The 18,495-nt window shown below is 40.6% G+C and overlaps 1 protein-coding gene across 6 annotated transcripts in view; it reads left to right on the top strand.

The window, feature by feature from the left end:
* The window catches only part of c1h11orf24 (chromosome 1 C11orf24 homolog), a 43,101-nt gene that overhangs the window by 16,585 nt on the left and 8,021 nt on the right, over positions 1-18,495 (top strand). For 4 of the 6 annotated variants that reach the window (XM_062967572.1, XM_062967573.1, XM_008108670.3 and 1 more), the window contains one exon: positions 15,451-15,691. In XM_062967572.1, coding sequence (XP_062823642.1) covers positions 15,538-15,691 — 154 coding nt within the window. In that variant the 5' untranslated portion in view covers positions 15,451-15,537. Of the gene's footprint in view, positions 1-7,034; positions 7,280-15,450; positions 15,692-18,495 lie in introns of all 6 variants that reach the window. The other 2 variants (XM_062967570.1, XM_062967569.1) reach the window with 1 other exon arrangement.

Raw genomic sequence — 18,495 nt, 5'->3', positions numbered from 1 at the left:
GAACTTTTGGCCATAAAGGCAGCCTTTGAAACTTGGAGACATTGGTTAGAGGGGGCCAAATTTCCCATTGAGGTCCACACTGATCATCGGAATCTAGAACATCTAAGAACTGCCCGCAAGCTAAATCAGAGACAACAACGCTGGGCTTTATTCTTTGAGCGTTTTGACTTCCAAATTCATTATGTAACCCCAGCCCAGACCAAGCAGGCAGATGCTCTGTCACGAAAACCGGAATATGCTGCAGGGTGCAAAGAGACCTTTGAGTCCCAATTGCTGCAGCCCGAGAACTTTGCCACGCTCACAGTGGGAAACACCAAATCCACTCCAATTGAATCTACTCCCTCTACTCCAGGGCCCCTTTGTGCTCAGGAAATCAGGGCCAGTCAACAAGCAGATGCCTGGGCTCAGGACCAACTTCGCCAAGGACTACATTTTCCCTTCTCGCTTAAGGATGGTTTACTTTGCTATAGAAATCATGTCTACATCCCCCCGGGGCCGGGCAGGGAAAAGGCACTTCGTCTGTGTCACGACTGCAAGCCAGCAGGGCATTTCGGACTATTTAAAACCATGCATTTGATCCTAAGAGATTTCTGGTGGCCCAAGATCCGCAAGGATGTGGAAAAATATGTCAATTCCTGCCCAGTATGCCAGCGCTCCAAGACAAGACGGGAGAAGCCCTCAGGGCTTCTGCATCCCCTTCCTACTCCATCTCGCCCATGGGAAATAATCTCGGCGGATTTTATCACTGACCTACCACCTTCCTGTGGATTCACCACGATCCTAGTGGTGGTGGACCTTTTTACCAAGCTCGCCCATTTCATTCCCTGCGATGGCCTTCCCACGGCCAAAGAGACTGCAGATTTATTCCTTCAGCATGTTTTCAGATTGCATGGTTTGCCCAAAAGTTTGGTCACAGACCGTGGGTCTCAATTCACCTCTCGTTTCTGGAAAGCACTACAAAAACTATTGGGCATAGACTCTCGTTTATCTTCGGCTCACCATCCCCAAACGGATGGGCAAACTGAGCGCACCAATGCCACTCTGGAACAATACCTTCGCTGTTATGTAAACTACCAGCAGGACAATTGGGCTTCCCTATTACCGCTGTCGAAGTTTGCCTATAACAATGGTGTCCAGGCTTCAACTAAAGAAACCCCGTTCTTTGCAAACTACGGCTTCCATCCACGTTTCTTTCCTTCTATTGTTGAAACCTCAGAAGTTCCCGCAGCAGAAGACTGGCTGCAGGAACTCACAGTGGTGCAACAACTTTTGCTCCAACAACTAGACCAAGCCAAGGAGGACTATAAACGCCACGCTGACAAACATCGCCAGCCGGGCCCCGAAATCAAGGTAGGAGACCGGGTTCTTCTGTCCACTCGCTTTTTGCCCTCCCAACGCCCTTGCCGGAAGTTAGATGCCCGCTTCATTGGTCCCTATCCGGTGGTGGCGCAACTTAACCCCGTGACTTTCAAACTCCAACTCCCGCGCTCTATGCGCATTCATCCAGTGTTCCATCGCTCCCTGCTCCTTCCGGCGGATGGTGTGCGCCCTGATGCAGACCGGCCGGCCCCCCCTCCTGTTTTGGTGGATGGGGAGGAGGAGTTCGAGGTTCAGGACATTTTGGATTCTCGCTTTCACCGCCGCCGCCTGCAATATCTCATTGACTGGGTGGGTTTTGGCCCCGAGGAACGCTCATGGGAAGACGCTTCCACAGTCCATGCCCCCGATTTAACCCGCCGCTTCCATCAGACCTACCCCACCAAGCCGCGGCCTCGCGCCTCGGGGAGAGAGCCCTATTTTGAGAGGGGGCTTGAGGAGGGGGATAGTGTGATGACTCATGGGCCATGTAGTCCCGTTCCTAGTGCTGTTGTGACAGATGAAGAGGAAAACTTGGGTTTTCCACCATTTCAGCCAGAAAGGGAACTTTCCCAGCCAGAATTGGAGCCCTTGCACCTGCAGGAGGTTTGTCCTCCAGAAATCTGCCAAACAAGCCCTGAGTCAAAATCTCCCCCATTTTCTCGCCGTAATTATTATCAGCAACAAAAAGGAGTTCAGCAGGCTAATCGCAGAAGCCTGAGAATCGCAGCAAAGCATTCAGATGATTAAGCCTGCTTCCATGAGAAATTTTAGGGAGTCATACATCTGGGCACAGAGATTGACTTTCGTTTCTGATTCCCCAGAGAAGTGTTCTTTGGTGGGAAAACGAGAACCTATTTAGGTTCCTTGCCCTTTAGGAATCTTGCGGAGTCAATTCGTCAGCTACTGGAGTAGTGTGTGTGGACAGCGCTACTCCCGCTCCCAAGCCTCGTTCCTGTTTCCAAGCCTCGTTCCTGTTTCCAAGCCTCCGCTCCCAGCCTTGTTTACTCCCCGGATCTTGCCTTGCTTCCCGGACCTTGCCAAGTAATTACCACGGATCTTGTTCTTGCTCCTCGTTTCTTGTTGCCTTGTTTCAAGCCTTGTGTTCCAAGAATCAAGTTACTTCCTAGCCTTGCTCAAGTTTCATGGACTAAAGGACCTTGTCATCTCCCCTCACTTTGCTTGGCAAAGTGAGTGTTTCGGTTATTGGATTACAACTTTGGACCTTAATATTTCATACTGGACATTGTTTCTTTGGACTAATTTTGACCTTCCCTGAAAGGTCTACTTCTGAACTATTTCTTACACTTGTTTTTATTAACTTTATATATTCCCTTAATAAAGATATTAGATAGATTCTGGCCTCTGTGTATGGTTATTGGTGCTCTGCAGCCTGGGTCGTGACACTCATGTATATATAATATACATACACACAATGTGGAGAATATGTGGAAAGGTAGATAAGTTGGGAGCCACAGCGAAGGCACTTCCTGGGAGCAAGGTCTAATAATAATAATAATAATAATAATAATAATAATAATAATAATAATAATAATAAATCCCTTACAATATCCAAGATGGCTCACTGCTACAGAATCTTGGGAGCTTTAGTTTGGTATGGTACCATTATTGGCAGAGAAAGCTAAGCTGTAGGAGTTGAAATCCAATCATTTATCCTCCCTATAGAATCAATTTTATATGCATTTTTAGCTACAGAAAAGCTAAAATCAGGACAGTAAAAGAACAACACCCAGAAAATGGGAATTCCAGACAGGAAACAATCAGGGCCAGCTAATACCTCCCAACAAAGGATTCCCCCAGGTAGGAAGCAGCCAGGCTTTGAAGCTGCAAGGCTATTCAATGCTAATCAAGGTGACCAATTGCAACATTCACACTTGCCTCCCACAGACAAGAGTTCTTTCTCCCACCCTGGACCTTCCACAGATATAAACCCCACTTGCCTAGCTTCGCACAGACGTCAAAACCTCTGAGTATGTCTGCCACAGATGTGGGTGAAACGTCAGGAGAGAATGCTTCTGGCACATGGCCATAGAGCCCGGAAAACTCATAGCAACCCAGCCAGTAGGCTGTTGCTGAACAACCTATGAACTTTTAGCATTAAAGGAAAAAATGCCCAAGATTTTATCACTTAATACTGTTGGCATGTCTGGAGAAGAATAGAATGCTTCTATACCAGGCAAGGGCAAACTTTGCCCATGTCTGGAATTAGGAATTGTAGGAGTTGAAATCCAAAACAATTTGACAGAAAACTGGGAGTTGTAGTTTGGCATGGTACTGGCTCTCTTCTGCAGGGAAGGCTAGGGACTTTGTAAAACTACAGCTCACATGACATGGCACTGAATCTGTTGCAATTGAGCTGGTGCCAGAATCCTTTCCGGGAGATCTCCTCAGTGGAGATATCTCTTAAAGGGATATTCTCTGGCTCTAAGGATTCCGTTTAGGAAGGCAAGCCTTGTTTTGGTATTCCCCTTTAAGCCTGGCTGAAGAAGCAAAACCAAACGGCGGCTCCAGGGCGAGGAGAAGGCCAAGCGCAGGCAGGCATGGCTCTTCTCTCTTCTCTTCGCTCCCTCCCTACTTTGCGGAAGGCTTCTACTGAGCCGGTGTGGTCCCCGCGGGGGGGGGGGGGGGCGATCCGAAGACATCAGAAAAAAACGAAAAAAGGTACTTTTATTATTCAAATTTGTAATATTTGTAAGGCAGTGAGCAGATGTTTCAATATCAATTCAAAAGTAATTACGAAACGAATTTTAAACGAATTTAATGAACTAACGAAAAATTTGCTCAAGCCTGCTCTCCACTAAAGCTTTAGTTTGAAGTGTAGATCTTTTGCAGCACAAACGTATTTCTTTATTTCAGTATTTCTGTCCCTGCCACCTCTCATGGGATCTTAAGGCAGCATAGAGTTAAAGCAGTTTCAGATAAAATCAATTATTTTAATAGGATTAAAAATAGTAAATAAATCAGCAGATGGAAACATCAGGAAAGGCCAAAGCTATTAAACCCATGTATATATACATGTATGGAGTTAAAATTTCTGGAAGAAACATTGACACCTTAGATATGCAGATGATACCACTCTGATGGCTGAAAGCGAGGAGGAGCTGAGGAGCCTTATCACCAAGGTGAAAGAAGAAAGTGCAAAAACCGGGTTGCAGTTAAACTTCAAGAAAACCAAGATGATGGCAACCAGACTGATTGATAACTGGCAAATAGAGGAGTAAAACGTGGAGGCAGTGACAGGCTTTGTATTTCTGGGCACGAAGATTACTACAGACACAGACCTCAGCCAGGAAATTAGAAGACGTTTACTTCTTGGGAGAAGAGCAATGACCAATCTCAATAAAATAGTGAAGAGTAGAGACATCACACTGGCAACAAAGCTCCGCATAGTGAAAGCGAAGTTATAGGAAGATAGATGCATTTAAACTGTGGTGTTGGAGGAAAATTCTGAGAATGCTTTGGACCGCAAGAAGATCCAACCAGTCCATACTCTAGGAATAATGCCTGACTGCTCACTGGAGGGAAGGATATTAGAGGCAAATATGAAGTACTTTGGCCACATCATGAGAAGACAGGAAAGCTTGGAGAAGAGAAAGATGCTGGGGAAACTGGAAGGAAAAAGGAAGAAGGGCTGACAAGGGCAAGATGGATCGATGGTATCCTTGAAGTGACTGGCTTGACCTTGAAGGAGCTGGGGGTCGTGACAGCCGACAGGGAGCTCTGGCGTGGATTGTTCCATGAGGTCACGAAGAGTCGGAAGTGACTGAATGAATAAACAATAACAACAAAATGTGTACACTTTGGCCCCATCTACACTGCCATATAAAATCCAGATTATCTGCTTTGAACTGGATTATATTAGTCTACACTGCCATATAATCCAGTTCAAAGCAGATAATCTGGATTTTATATGGCAGTATAGAAGAGGTCTTTAAGAAATGTAATAAAACATCACTAAAAAGCCCTGTGTTAACTAGATTCCCTAAAAGAGAACAATTTGGCACTATCTGGGTCTCCAAGGCATTCCATAAATGGGGTGCTACTCCAGAGCAGGTCATGTCCCTCTGTAACATATTGTTCCCAGTGAAATTTAGTCAGAGGTTGGGCTAATGTTTAAAAGGGGAAAGGACATATCATTTAAATAAAAGTTGGAATGTTCAAAACCATCATTTTTTCTTGTGTTTGGGATGCCTCCCTTGATTCATAATGTTTCTACTGCTTGTCATTGTAAAATAAATAAAGCCGCTTAAGGAAGTGAATTACATTCCTGGGCACCAGGTTTCACCAGAGACTGGTAGCAACATACATATTTCCTGAGATGGATGTCTGTAGAACAGGTTTAGCAATGGAGCCCCTGCCAATCCAGCTTCCCTTTCAATATTTATGTGGCATTGAGTTGCCAGCTAAAGGCAAAAGGAGCATGGTGGAGCTGATTTAATGTGATCTTTGGAAGGAAGGGAGGGGAACTTAGCCATATCCTCACAGTGTGACCCTCCATGAAGGTGATGTTTAAACACAACTCCAGGTTTATGCTGCCCTAGGTTTCATTAGCATGACAGCTATTTTCTGTGTGTTTTGATGTCAGCTACTTTTGTGTGTCTGCATTTGTGGAAACAATTGGATTGATGCAGGCAGGGTGGGGTAGAATAGATGAAGAATAAAACTGGTATTTGGCAGTTGCACAGTTGTACTGCGACGAAGAAATAAATCAAGAATTAAAGATGGGCGGTGTGACTCTCATCAAAATAGTGCTTCTGGGTGTTGGTGAATTCCTGGTCTGTCTGGTTCACCACTACTTCTTGAGACAGCAAAAACATATGCTATTGTACACTATATTTGGGAGCTCGTGTGACTGAATCCTCTTTTATACATGCATGAATGCACATAATTTAATTATGGAAATCTAGAAGTAGAGAAGAGTTCTATCCCTGCTTTCCCCCCGATATACCTGTCAGCCTAGAGTTAAAGTAAGATCTTTATGGAAGAGCCTTTATCCATGTGAGGACTCCCCACCATTACCCACCCAATGTGCCACGCAGGGTGAAATTATATAATCAAAAAATAGATTGGACAAATTATGGCGCTACAGATGTTGTTGAAGTCCAACTCCCAGCATTATTAAAAAATATTGGGTACAGAATAGCCTTCAGGCTATATGTATATGAACATAAATGGTTTTCATGTTTAGACTTGGGCCTTGTTTCCAAAATATCTAATTATGTGTGTTCATAAAAATACAGGTATTTCAAAATTCTAAGAAATTCAAAATATTTCTGGTACCAAGCATTTCATATAAGGGGTACTCAATCTGTACATGCATCTCTGTTAAATGTTGATTCAGTTACTATTACTGGTATTAATGTCTCGTAGCTCATAAAGTTAAACTTGCTGATTAAGTTATCTATTTATTTATACAGAGACAGGGAAATGGTTAGTAATAATAAAGTAAAAGTAAAGGTTTCTTCTTGACATTAAGTCTAATCAAGTCCGACTCTGGGGGGTGGAGCTCATCTCAATTTCTAAACCGAAGAACTGGCATTGTTCGTAGACGCCTCCTAGGTCATGTGGCCGACATGACTGCATGGAGTGTTTTGCTACCTTCCTGTCAAAGTGGTACCTATTGATCTACTTACATTTGTGTGTTTTTGAACTGCTAGGTTGGCAGAAGCTGGGCTAACAGCAGGAACTCACCCCACTCTCCAGATTCGAACCGTCGACCTTTTGGTCAGCAAGTTTAGCAGCTCAGCGGTTTAACCCACTGTGCCACCGGGTTAGGAATAATCAACAATAATGAGAGGTGTAATCCAAAAACATATCAGAAACACCAAACTGCTCATTCTTGGTTTACAGTATAATTTTCTGGGCATCTTTCAGCCAGCAACATGGAAAAGTAAAATCACAGGTATGCCACACAACTTTTCATAACTTTTGCCATTAATACATTAACATGGAAGTTAAAGTCATCCTGATTCTCTTTAAGTCTCACAAAGAAAAAGAAAACTTTTAGGAGTTTGTCCTCTGAGTTTATGGATTTCCGAAAGCAAACTTCACCCAAGAACCACTGGGGAAGTAGGCTTTGAGCTGCTTTGAGTTTCAAAATGATGTTAATTATGTGCAGCATATGTGAAAAGTAACAAACCCTTCATTTCCTTACGGAGGCTATGCATTTGCAATTTCGGTTGTGCTTTTCAATTATGATTAGGCCCAGGAAAGCAGCAGTCCAGTTTCAAGGCAGAGTTTTATTCCCTGGAGGTGTTTGCATTGACAGATTGATTGTCCTGTGCTGGCTTTTATAACCAGAGCGTTTGGCAGTTCATTTTTCTTTTTATTAAACCGGATTGTTTCAGATATGCCAAACCTAGTGTCATGTCATAAATACGAACCACAGCCTAGTCATTTTTCACAGGAAAGCCTTCAAAGAGCAGTGTAATCAACCATAGCGGCCTATACAACATATTGGCAAACAAAGTGGCAGGTGAGAAGTACTGTATGTGAGAGATATTAACTTTGAGCCAAGTTAAAGCTTTAAACGTATCCTCTTTGCCAACACAGGCAGGAGCCCCATAGCCCTCATGTATACAAGTAAGACTTTTGTTTACTGGAGGCACTTCATTTTTTGGTGATAGGTTTGGATCACGTTCTTGATCAGTTATGCACCTATGATCAATTTGTATGACTTTGTATAATCCTCATTCTTGTTTCCATGGACGGAATTTCAATGTCCAATCTTTTTCATATGGATTCATATGCTGAAAAAGTTTGCCAAAGAAAATGAGTCCATTATAGAGAATTTTAAAGTACGCTTTAGAACAGAGATGGGAAACTTGTGGGATTACCAGATATAAGGCCTGTAATAGAGTTCCCTATCTGGCCTGCGTGCTTCTTCTGATACAATCTCTAATTTATAACAGGAAATGGTTTGTTTGAACTTTGCAACTTGGAGGGCTATAAAATTGAGCTGTGTTTCATATGTTTGGTAGGGAATTGTCAACTTGGTAAGAATTATGTTTGCATTGTTCAATGTGCACTGACCCGGTTTGTAAATACAGTCTTGCCCACTTCAAGAATGCAGATCCCAAGACTCTTCCCATATTGGAATAGGGCTCCTGAACTGAAGAATGCTTCCTATTATTTGGTCCATTGAACAACATGATCTAGAACATGTTGGATTCTCCAGGAGCTTCAGTTCATAGGAGGAGATAGTGGTTTGCAGTGTTATCTTTTAAGCAGAGGTTAGAAAATTATTTCTTTGGACTACTAGCTTGAGAATTCTAGGGGTTGTAGTCCAAAGAAGTAATTCTTCCATAGTCTTTTAGAGAGGTTGTCCTGTCCTGGATGTCTCTTTGTTTTATATTATGAGCTGAAAATGAACTCCGGTTTACTGGAGTTGTTTGAAGATAACATTGCTCTTGGGCACAAGGAGAAGCCATTTGCTTCCTACTCAATAACTTCATGTTTCAGGTTTTTGTTTTTTTTAAAAAACTGGTTTACGATGTTTCCAAATATAAAACAACCATGATAATTTGTACTTGTTTTAAAAGTTTATACTTCAATTTCTCAAGTATTTAATAACTAGGTATCAGATTAAAGGTATTTTTATGTAGTTTCTAAAAATGTAATATGTGTGGGTCATAGATCTTGATTTTTAGATATTTAAATTTAAAGTGAAAATATATGTATAAGAGATCTTTCAAAATTCTGTTTCTCGGATTCTAATCAACATTTGTTGGTCAAATTTGAACACTATTATAGATTTTTTTGTGTAGTTTCATTTGTTTTTACCCCATGTAATTATCTTTAATAGTTTTTGAAATATTTTTTTTTTAAAAACCAGAAAGTAGTTACTCCTCTCTTGATCTTCCCCCTTTGGGTGCTCTCTCTTACTCTCTTGGGTGCCTTCTTGCTCCTCCCACTGGGGTATAAAAGGAAGGCATGAAAACAGCTGTGGGTCATTCCAAAAACAGCTGTTTTACTGTGCAGTTGTCTGCTAGCTTGAGTTGCTGTTCTGAGACTTAACACCCTGTTAGTTGCTATTAAGGTTTCCTTTTATCCACCTGACTCCAGAAGATGCCTAAACATCTATCAAAGCAACTGAACGTTTTTGAGTTCATGGCAAAAAAGAAAAAACCAAATATTGAAGACCAAGAAGGCAGCAGGTACTGATGAAGACCCCAGAACATTCACACCTGGGTTGCTGGTGAAAACTGAGGAAACTGTGGAAACTGAGGTGTCTACCACTGGTTCATTTCATTCAAGCCCTGCCAAAGAACCCATGGAACAGGAGCAAAGACAAGAAGCTGTATTATTGTTATACCTTGGACTTTATATGAACAAGACTGTTTCTGATAAGCAACTGACAGCTCAATTAGTGCAAAATCCATGGACTCCATTGTCAAGATATGTATTTCCTGGATAAGAGGAGGCGTCTAAGTTTTCAACCCAAACTGTTCAACAGATTTCCCAGATTAGCCTATTCATTTCATGTACAAGGTGCACTCTGGAAGTACTGTTTGTTGTTTGGCCACTGCAGTGCCCACTCACTAAATCTAGCCTTGGCAAAGACTTGCAGCATTCCACATGTCAGAAACTGCCAAGGAACAATATCATCTGTGTGCAATTTCTTCAGAGCTTCATCCATCAAACTGGAACTGTTGAAGAAGAATATAAAAGACTGAATCAAGAACAAACATCCTGTTGCCGCTTTGTGAAAACCATTGGGTTGAGTGACATGCTGCAGTTTTGAGTTTCGTTGAACTGTACAGTGTGGTGGTGAGAATACTTTAAGAACTAAAAGAGTCCTCTATACAAAAATGAGACTTCTTCTCAAGCTGGACATCTTCTTTTAGCTGAATTTGTAGTAATCATACACATCCTAAGAAAGCTTCTGTCATCTTCCCGTCAGCTTAGCAAAACATTACAAAGAGTAGATATGGACATTTTTGGTAGTCTGCAACATGTCAACAGTCTTTTAGAAAAAGCCAGGGAGATGTGCACAGAATCTGTGAAAGAATTTCAGGAAATCTTTGATGCAGCAAGATCAGTGGTTGAGTGTATGGGTAGAAAAGTTAGGATTTTTCACATTTGTTCAAGGCAGACTTGTAAAAGCAACCTCCAGGCAACTTCATCAATATCAATGGAATACTTGAGGCCAAATGTGTACATCCCATTTCTGGACTTTTTCTGTAGTCAGCTTCAAGAAAGGTTTACAAGGCACAGGGCTGTAATTCAGGAACCACTAGTGTTCTTCCCTATTAATTGTGGTCATTTAAAATTCAACTTGAATAAGTGCACAGGACTTTACAGTGGATGCCTTCAAAATATTGACACAATGATGGAAAAGTCTGACCTGTGGTGTAGAAAATGGAAAAAGACCACACCTGCAAAAAAAAAAAAAACCGTTCAAATGCACTGGAAGCATATCTTGTCTGTGATAGACAGGGTTTTTTTTTCTGAATATGAAGAAACATCTTTAGATTTCTGCAACATTGCCAGTGTCAACAGCTACAAATGAAAGATAATTTTCAATTCTTAAACGTTTGAAAACATATATAAGAAGCAGAATGGGACAAGAAAAATTGCCTGGACTCTTGAATGTTTACCGAAGTTTATCGATAAAGCCTGATTTCTGTCAAAGTGTATTGACACAGTTTTCAGGTGTTTCCAACAGGCGTTGTGGTATTCTTTTGTAACTACTGAATTACCAATTAGAAGTTGTTTTCAGAGGGTTTTTTAAAAACTTTGTTGCTGAAGTAGAAATTTGATTTAATTAAGTCTGTATAACACCCTCCCCCCGAATGTTTTGTTCTGGCTACGGGCCTGTCTACACAGCTGAAGTTGGATTTAGGGCAGGTCTGTACACCCTGTGGCTCTCCAGGTGTTTTGGACTTCAGCTCCAGAATTCCTGGCCATTGGACAAGAGGTGTAGGACTTCTGTGAGGGAATCCCAAATACTTGGAAGGCCACAAGTTGAGCAGGCCTGATTTAAAGCATTCACAGAGCACTTGATGCTTCTTTTTAGCAACATTTAAAATCTTCTTTAAAAGTTGCACCGTCTTTGAACCATAGTTATGACACTGAGTCAGGAACTGCAAGGTTCTGCTTAAACCTGGTAGGATAATTGCCATACCTCACAGCAGAGCTTTTCAAACATTTCATGTTGGTGACACACCTTTTATGCGTGCATCATTTCATGACACAGTAATTCCATTTTATTAGCAAACCATAGATTAAACCAAGATATATGGGCACACACATACATTGTAATAATGATACAACATATTTCATGAAAATCTTTCATTTATATATTTTTAAAAATATATGATTTGTAAGATATTTGTTATTTCATGTTAAGTTTGTGCGACATACCTACACACAGCAGTCCACACATTAATATGTTGTGACACACAGTTTGGAAAGTTCTGCCTCACAGGCTTGTGGTGCAATTGTTTTGAAATCTACCAGGTTGGTAATGGTATAGAGAACTACAAAAACAAGATAACCTCAGGAGAACCCAGGAATGTAGAAACTTGGGTAGAAAAATCCTCTGAATTCTCAGTAATTCTGAAGGCTGCGAGTTGTGGGGGGAAGGGTTGGTGTAGAAAAAGTCAGAAGGTAAAGTTAAACAAGAAGTAGAGCAGGGTTTTTTGAAGTTCTTTTTGCTGATGGGAAATTTCTCTTGCGGTGGTAAGTGGTGTCTAAAAGAACTTTAGTGGCATCCTAAGAAGGGAGCCTTCATTGCAAAGAGGGAATCACTTTTGCGAGGTTCTGATAAGTGGAGTGAAAGAGGGAACAACGGAAACCATTGGAAAGGGAGCTAGAAAATGTAGAAAATCTACAAGAGTAAATAAGAAGGGATACAGGACTACTCTGTACTCTGTGGCTGGGTTTTTGAGCTTGCTTGTAACTTATCAGACATTCTCTTGTCCTCTTCACTTTTGCACTCCTTGCAGGAAGCTTGCAGGTGGGATTGTGGGCACAAAATGAAGGCAAGAGACAGGGCAGCCTGAGAAGAGGGGCAGATGCAAAGGTCCTGTCTTCCAGGACCACACCAGAGGCCAGCAGGCCCCAACTGTAGCCATAAAGAGGATGTTACTAACCACTATGCAAGCATGAGCTGAGCCTTTCCCCAGAATGGAAAAGTGTTTCTCTATGCAGATCATAAAAAGCTGGGTCAAGCATGTATTTTTAAAATAATCCATCAGAAACCCAGACAGATGTTCTTCGTATTTCTAGGCCTGGGTTATGTGACCAAAAGATTACTGTTTAGTTTGGGACATGTCAGAAAGCTGTTCAGGGCTATTTATGGTGTGCAAGATTTAAACCTTTCCAAGAGATTTTCCACATCATTGTGTTACATATAGAGGCTTTGGCTGTGGTGCCGTGATAGACGCCATACACGAATTGGAAATACTTTGTATTGTTAATAGGGTATTCAGTGTTGAGCCAAATTCTTATATACTTCTATGACTTTTTCACCGCTGTTTAACATCTTACAGGACACCCACTCCTGTTGGGGAAAACATTTATTCTTCTTCCTCTATGCCTTTTCTATACTCTATTTTAAAATGCATCATGAGTTTCCCTTAATATTATAGCTGTAGACTTGACATAATGAGTGAATTTTATTTTGAGAGTCTTGACCATATGTTACATTCTAAAATGGAGCAAAGGTTAACTTTACTTTTTTAAAAGAAATATATAATTAGCAGCCTTAAAACACAAGTAGTTTGAATGTATGACCTTGGAAAAATGGTTCTTAACTGTTGGCAAACATTGACTGGCATCCTGCTGGCTACATATATGCATGTAAGATTCCCTTACATGTGTGTATAGCTATGCATTTCTTTTTCACAATGTGTCCCACTTTTAGTGGCATGATAATTCTTTTCAACCTCTAACCATCTGTTTGAAGCATTTGTGGCATCGATATTTTACCATTCTAAAATGTTCACAGCCACTGTGAACACTGTTTCTCAACAGAGGAATGGTGTTAAACCTAATTTTATCTTTGCAAAATGCTTCCGCATATACTGTGAATTTCACTGAGTTTGAGAAACACAGTTTGCTTACACCATATTGAATCATCCAAAGGGAGCCCCCGTGGCTGCTTTCATTAGGATGTTTTGTGGACTTGGAGACAATTGCATTGCATGACAAGGTTGTAACCCAATTATATCTGCAAAGATTTGTTCCATTCCATCTTAAAAGCTGAAACATTTTGCAGATAGACATACAAGACACCATGCCTTTGCTCTGAAATGGAATGTACATTCCTGTAAATATACAGTACATGCAAGCAACACTTTATTTTGCTTTGGTGAGCATTTGCAAAAGGTGTATACTAAATTGTGAACCTTGGTCGGTCTTAACTATAGTGGTGTCTGTGAGTGTTTTCTTACTATGGGAATAATAAGGATCTTCCTCTAATATTCCTTCAAAATGAAGTTACTGTAACATGGCCAAACACCAATTACTTGAATTAAAAATATTCCAGATTCATTATGATCCATACTTTCCCTGGATTAATTTATGCCATAATAAATGTAAATCTTCAAGGTGCCACAAGTCTGTGTTTTTGCAGAAGTGGACTGACATGGTTACTCCTCTAGAAGCTGAATAACAAATCTTTCTTGTGCAATGATTTAATTCTTCCTTTTTAATTTGCTGCAATCCTCTAGCCCAAGAAAGCCAGATGTGTATTCCAGCATGCTTTTTTAAGCACAGAGCAAACACTCTTAGTTGTATCAAAAATATTAGTACAAATAATTTTTTTCTTGAAGGAAGCAAATAAATTCTTAGAAGCTGCAATATACAGAAAGGAGATTCCAGGCGATGAGACATAGAGAAGCCTTTTGGCAGAGCAAACACATTGTTGTATGAATGGCAACAATATTTTGATTGCACTCCCTATTGAAATTGCCAGTGAATATGATGATTTCCAAATAGACTAAATCTTTTGTGAAAAATATTGAAATACCCCATGACAGGATGGGCATCTACTTAGAGATCTACATTTTACATATTTTAAAGAATCTGTGATTAATGTTAAGTCCTGGATCAGCTTCCTTGTTTATTTAGAAAACGTTATGCAAGCAAGCAGTATGAACAACCACAAAGGGAATCATAAAAGTGTTCAAACTATGGGAAGTGGAAAGAAAAAAGGCTTTCCTATAACAGCACATTTGATGCTGTTTCTATTAGCTAACGTGATGGAGGATGCCATATTAAAGTTGTTTTTCATACAGTAATATAATTCTGGCAAGCAGCAAATTTGATCCTTCAGTATTTCAACCAAATAGTGAAGGAGCTAATTGGAGTCTTTTATTAGTGAAGTTTTATTAGTTAAAATATAGATTAACAAAAAAAAAAAGGAAAACTGTGTTTTCAAAGGCACATTTCATCTTCCATTTCTTGCCTAGATATGATACTATGTAAATGTTACATACTGGAAGAATTCAGATTGGCTAGCTTGGAGAAAAGGGGTAAATGCAGAAATGTTTTTCCATGACTAGTGAGTGAAGGATAAGTAAAACTAGTGGCTGTTTTCCTGAGCACTTATCCAGTTCCAAGGATAACACAAGTGAATACTTTATGAAGACAGAGAAATTGTGTCAGATACTTTGACTCAATTTCACTTGTGTCAGTTGAACTTGAGCCAGTCGCTCATCTTAGCCTAGTTGATGACAGGATTATTGAATTAAAAACTGATTGGTGAGAGTTGTCTTTCAATGTGCTGGAGGTCAGTATAAAGATTGGCCATCTTCCTCCTCCCCCAAATGCCAGAATTAGGGGGAAATTGGAGGGCATGGAAATCTGTAGCACCCTCTGCTCAGAGCCTATGAAAATGACATGTCTATCTGTGCCAAAGACGATTCTGTATTCTGAGAAGCTAAAGAGCACCATGAAGAAAACTACTATTGTGGCATCTTGCATTGACAGTGTCAACATCTTTCTAATTCTTTTTAAAAGCTTGAGGATTGGTTGGGGGGGGGGCTGTAGCAAACAGCTGGTCAGAGGCTACAAATGTCACTCAAAAACTTGGAAAGTATATGTTGGCTTTTTTCCATTCAACAGATGTGTCACTTAAGGCCATGACTGACTGGTAAATCTGGAGAACGCCATCCAGAGAAGCTTCATCTTCTTCCAAGACAACCCTTCAAGATGTGGGCAGCTCTTGTTTCCTGCTTCCTAATTTCCCTGTGTGTGTCCGAAAATGGGAGCTCCGTTTTAAGGGAGAGTGGGGTCCAGGTAAAACACATACAGCTCACTAGTGCTAAGCAGTGTGAACAAGCTTGTAAAGGCCTCACGGCTTCAGGTACGTCTATCCTGCTTCACCATCAATATTTTCTTTTGTGGGGAGTTGGGTTCTTCAGCCGACCTCTTTTGCAGCATTTGTAATTACGGCTTCTATATGCAGCAGCTGAATGACTTCACAGTTTCGGCTAAATTGAAAACAGAGCAGGGGCTGTCCAGACGTTTACAGTGCAGCAAGCACAGAGGAGTCTTTGTATGGAGCACCAGCCTGGAAACTGTTACATTACTTAACTTGCTGCACAGCCAGATGTCTAAATTTGGTGATGTTTCACATTCCTGTGTATATTTCTTGCCTTATTGTTGGGAGGCCTTAAAAAGTATTTCAAATTCAATTTGATCTGGATTTCAACAGTCACTTGAGCCAGCCCTCTTACAATTTGAGGCTGTTTTAGAGGTACATTGTCTCTAATAGAGTCCTCTTAAGTTTTCTGACCTCAGAAGATCAGGATTCACATGGCCTTGCTTAGGGCTGGGAAGGCGCCATTGTCCCCATAATGCTTCTGGACTTCAAGCCCCATCCGTCTCAATAATTGGTTGTATCACTGCAGCTGATAGAAGTTGTAGTCCAGCCATATCTGGAGAGCCACTGGGTCAGCATTCCCTACCTTGCTTAGCATTAGCCTTGTTGCCGATGGAGAGGTAGTCATGGGATGTAGCTTCAGTGCAGTCGTTGGGGGTAATTTCCAAGAAAGGAAAAAAGGTTTCAAAAAGTGTTAAAGCAGCAACAGCAGCAGTACAGCAGATCTGAAGCTTCCAGTGACAGCAGTAGAGCAAGTGAATTTCATCAATACAGGAGCGGAATCAACCTTAATTCAGGACTTTTATTGAAATAATTACATTTCTATATCGGAAAGTAAAACCAACTAGTTAACGCACAGCAGGCATTTTGTCTCTCCGTGCTCACAGAGAAGAACAAATAAAAAAGACTCAGGGGCTTGCCATATGATCAGAAAAAGAGGTGTGTCCCTGAGAAGTATCAGTCTAACCAATACGATGATAGGAGGAGAGAATAGAATGACAGGCAGGCAGAGAGGCCAATGGGGAAGGGCTTTTTCCTGTCAATTTACTCATCTACCGATCTAAGTTCTTGATGAGAACTACAAGCTTGTGCAGAATGTGGTTGAGTTCCAACAATTTTAGCAGTATCATAACATTTTAACTGATAGGACTCTATCTTATGAAATCCAAGAATTTAGTTTGCTGAGAGACTTTGAATTTCCTGCCACAGAAGCCTAATGTAAGGCATACCTGAATACCTCACAATCTACCAAATCCTATTATTTCATAGCATGGGACTGAGGTAGTTAAAATGGTAGGCAGCTATAGCACAAATATACAAACAATCTCACTTCCTTGTGGCAGCTTCATTAATCCTTACACCTCTGTCCCCCAAACCTCTTAAATAAAACATACTCTACATTTGTCGTGCAATGTGAGTTTCCAAATCTTTATGCAGACAGTTTGTCTGTCTAGTCCCAACTGGGAGTCATTCCCCGTGGCCTCAGGCATAGTCCTCATGCAGTCCTGCTGTCTGACATACTTTCAGCTGAAGATAGCAGGGATGGTTCGGAGGATGTTGTGCATGCAAACATATGCTTTGCAGCTGAGCTTCGGCTCTCTTCTTTGTGATTGAAAATCCAGGTCTGCTATGTCTTTGTGGCTGCATTTCTCTGTTTTAATCTTGTTCTCTTTTCCTTTTCTGAAAGGACAGGTTGTGAGCTTGAATATTTTCTGCCCTATTAACATATAATATGTACAGCAGCATATTATTAATAATACTTTGAATATAATTCTAAAGGCTTATATGTACAGACTAGTTCTTTTCTTGTCCCTGCTTCATTCCCTATGTCTAAGGAATTTAGACAGTATTGTTGTCATGTCACTGCAGTCCAATATCATCCCATGTTCCTCTCAGGTTGGATATTTTATTTGTCTAGGAAACCCTGGCTGGATAGGTAGAATAATAGTTTCTACTTGGCTCTATACCATCACTTACAAATTTCCAGTTTGTTAATTGATTCTCCCTGTTTTTGTCATTAAGTCTTGCTTTCAGCCAGTGGATTAGTTGTGAATAGCATCTGAAATGTCCTATCTGTAGCTTCCTTTAATTGCTCCAGTGCTAATTTTGAGAGAAAGGGCTTTAATTACTAACTTTCTTACAGTCTGTTATTAAGGACTCCTAGAAAAGACACTCATAAAAAAAGGCAAAATGGCTATTTATCACAAATATAAGGCAAGATAGATGGGAGAAGCTTTTAAATTAAAACCATCTCCATACAGGGGGTTTACTGGAAAAGTGTGCTGTGTCCTTAAGTCCCTATGGAACATCTATTTTAATTTCACTGTCAGCTGATTAGGAAAGAAGAGCTCCTGAGGTGCTACAGTGGAAGCTGTTAAAGCCTTGAAATAGAAAGAGTAGTGCTTTTGTTTAACTTTGTTGTTGATATAAACCTATAACTTTGGAAAGCTATTTTATTTATTTATTTACTATATTTCTACCCTGCTCTTCTCACCTTGAAGGGGACTCAGAGCAGCTTACAGTTTGGCCACCTCAGTGCCACATTGCAAATAAACAGTGTATGAATATAATACCCATACAAATCAAAGCATATTTAACATAAAATACAAGACAAAAGTCTCACCTAGCATAGTAACGTCCAGAAATAAGATATAAATAAATATTAAGCATTAAAAACATTAAAAACTAATTACAATTATTGTGGAGACACATCCATTAAATAGTATATTTCGCTAAGCTTAGTCATCAGTGATAAACATAAGTCAGCAAGAAAATTAAGATAAGTC

This window comes from Anolis carolinensis, chromosome 1 (assembly GCF_035594765.1).
Source record: "Anolis carolinensis isolate JA03-04 chromosome 1, rAnoCar3.1.pri, whole genome shotgun sequence".
Taxonomy (NCBI): Eukaryota; Metazoa; Chordata; class Lepidosauria; order Squamata; family Dactyloidae; genus Anolis; species Anolis carolinensis.
This window is presented reverse-complemented; position numbering and strand designations above follow the sequence as displayed.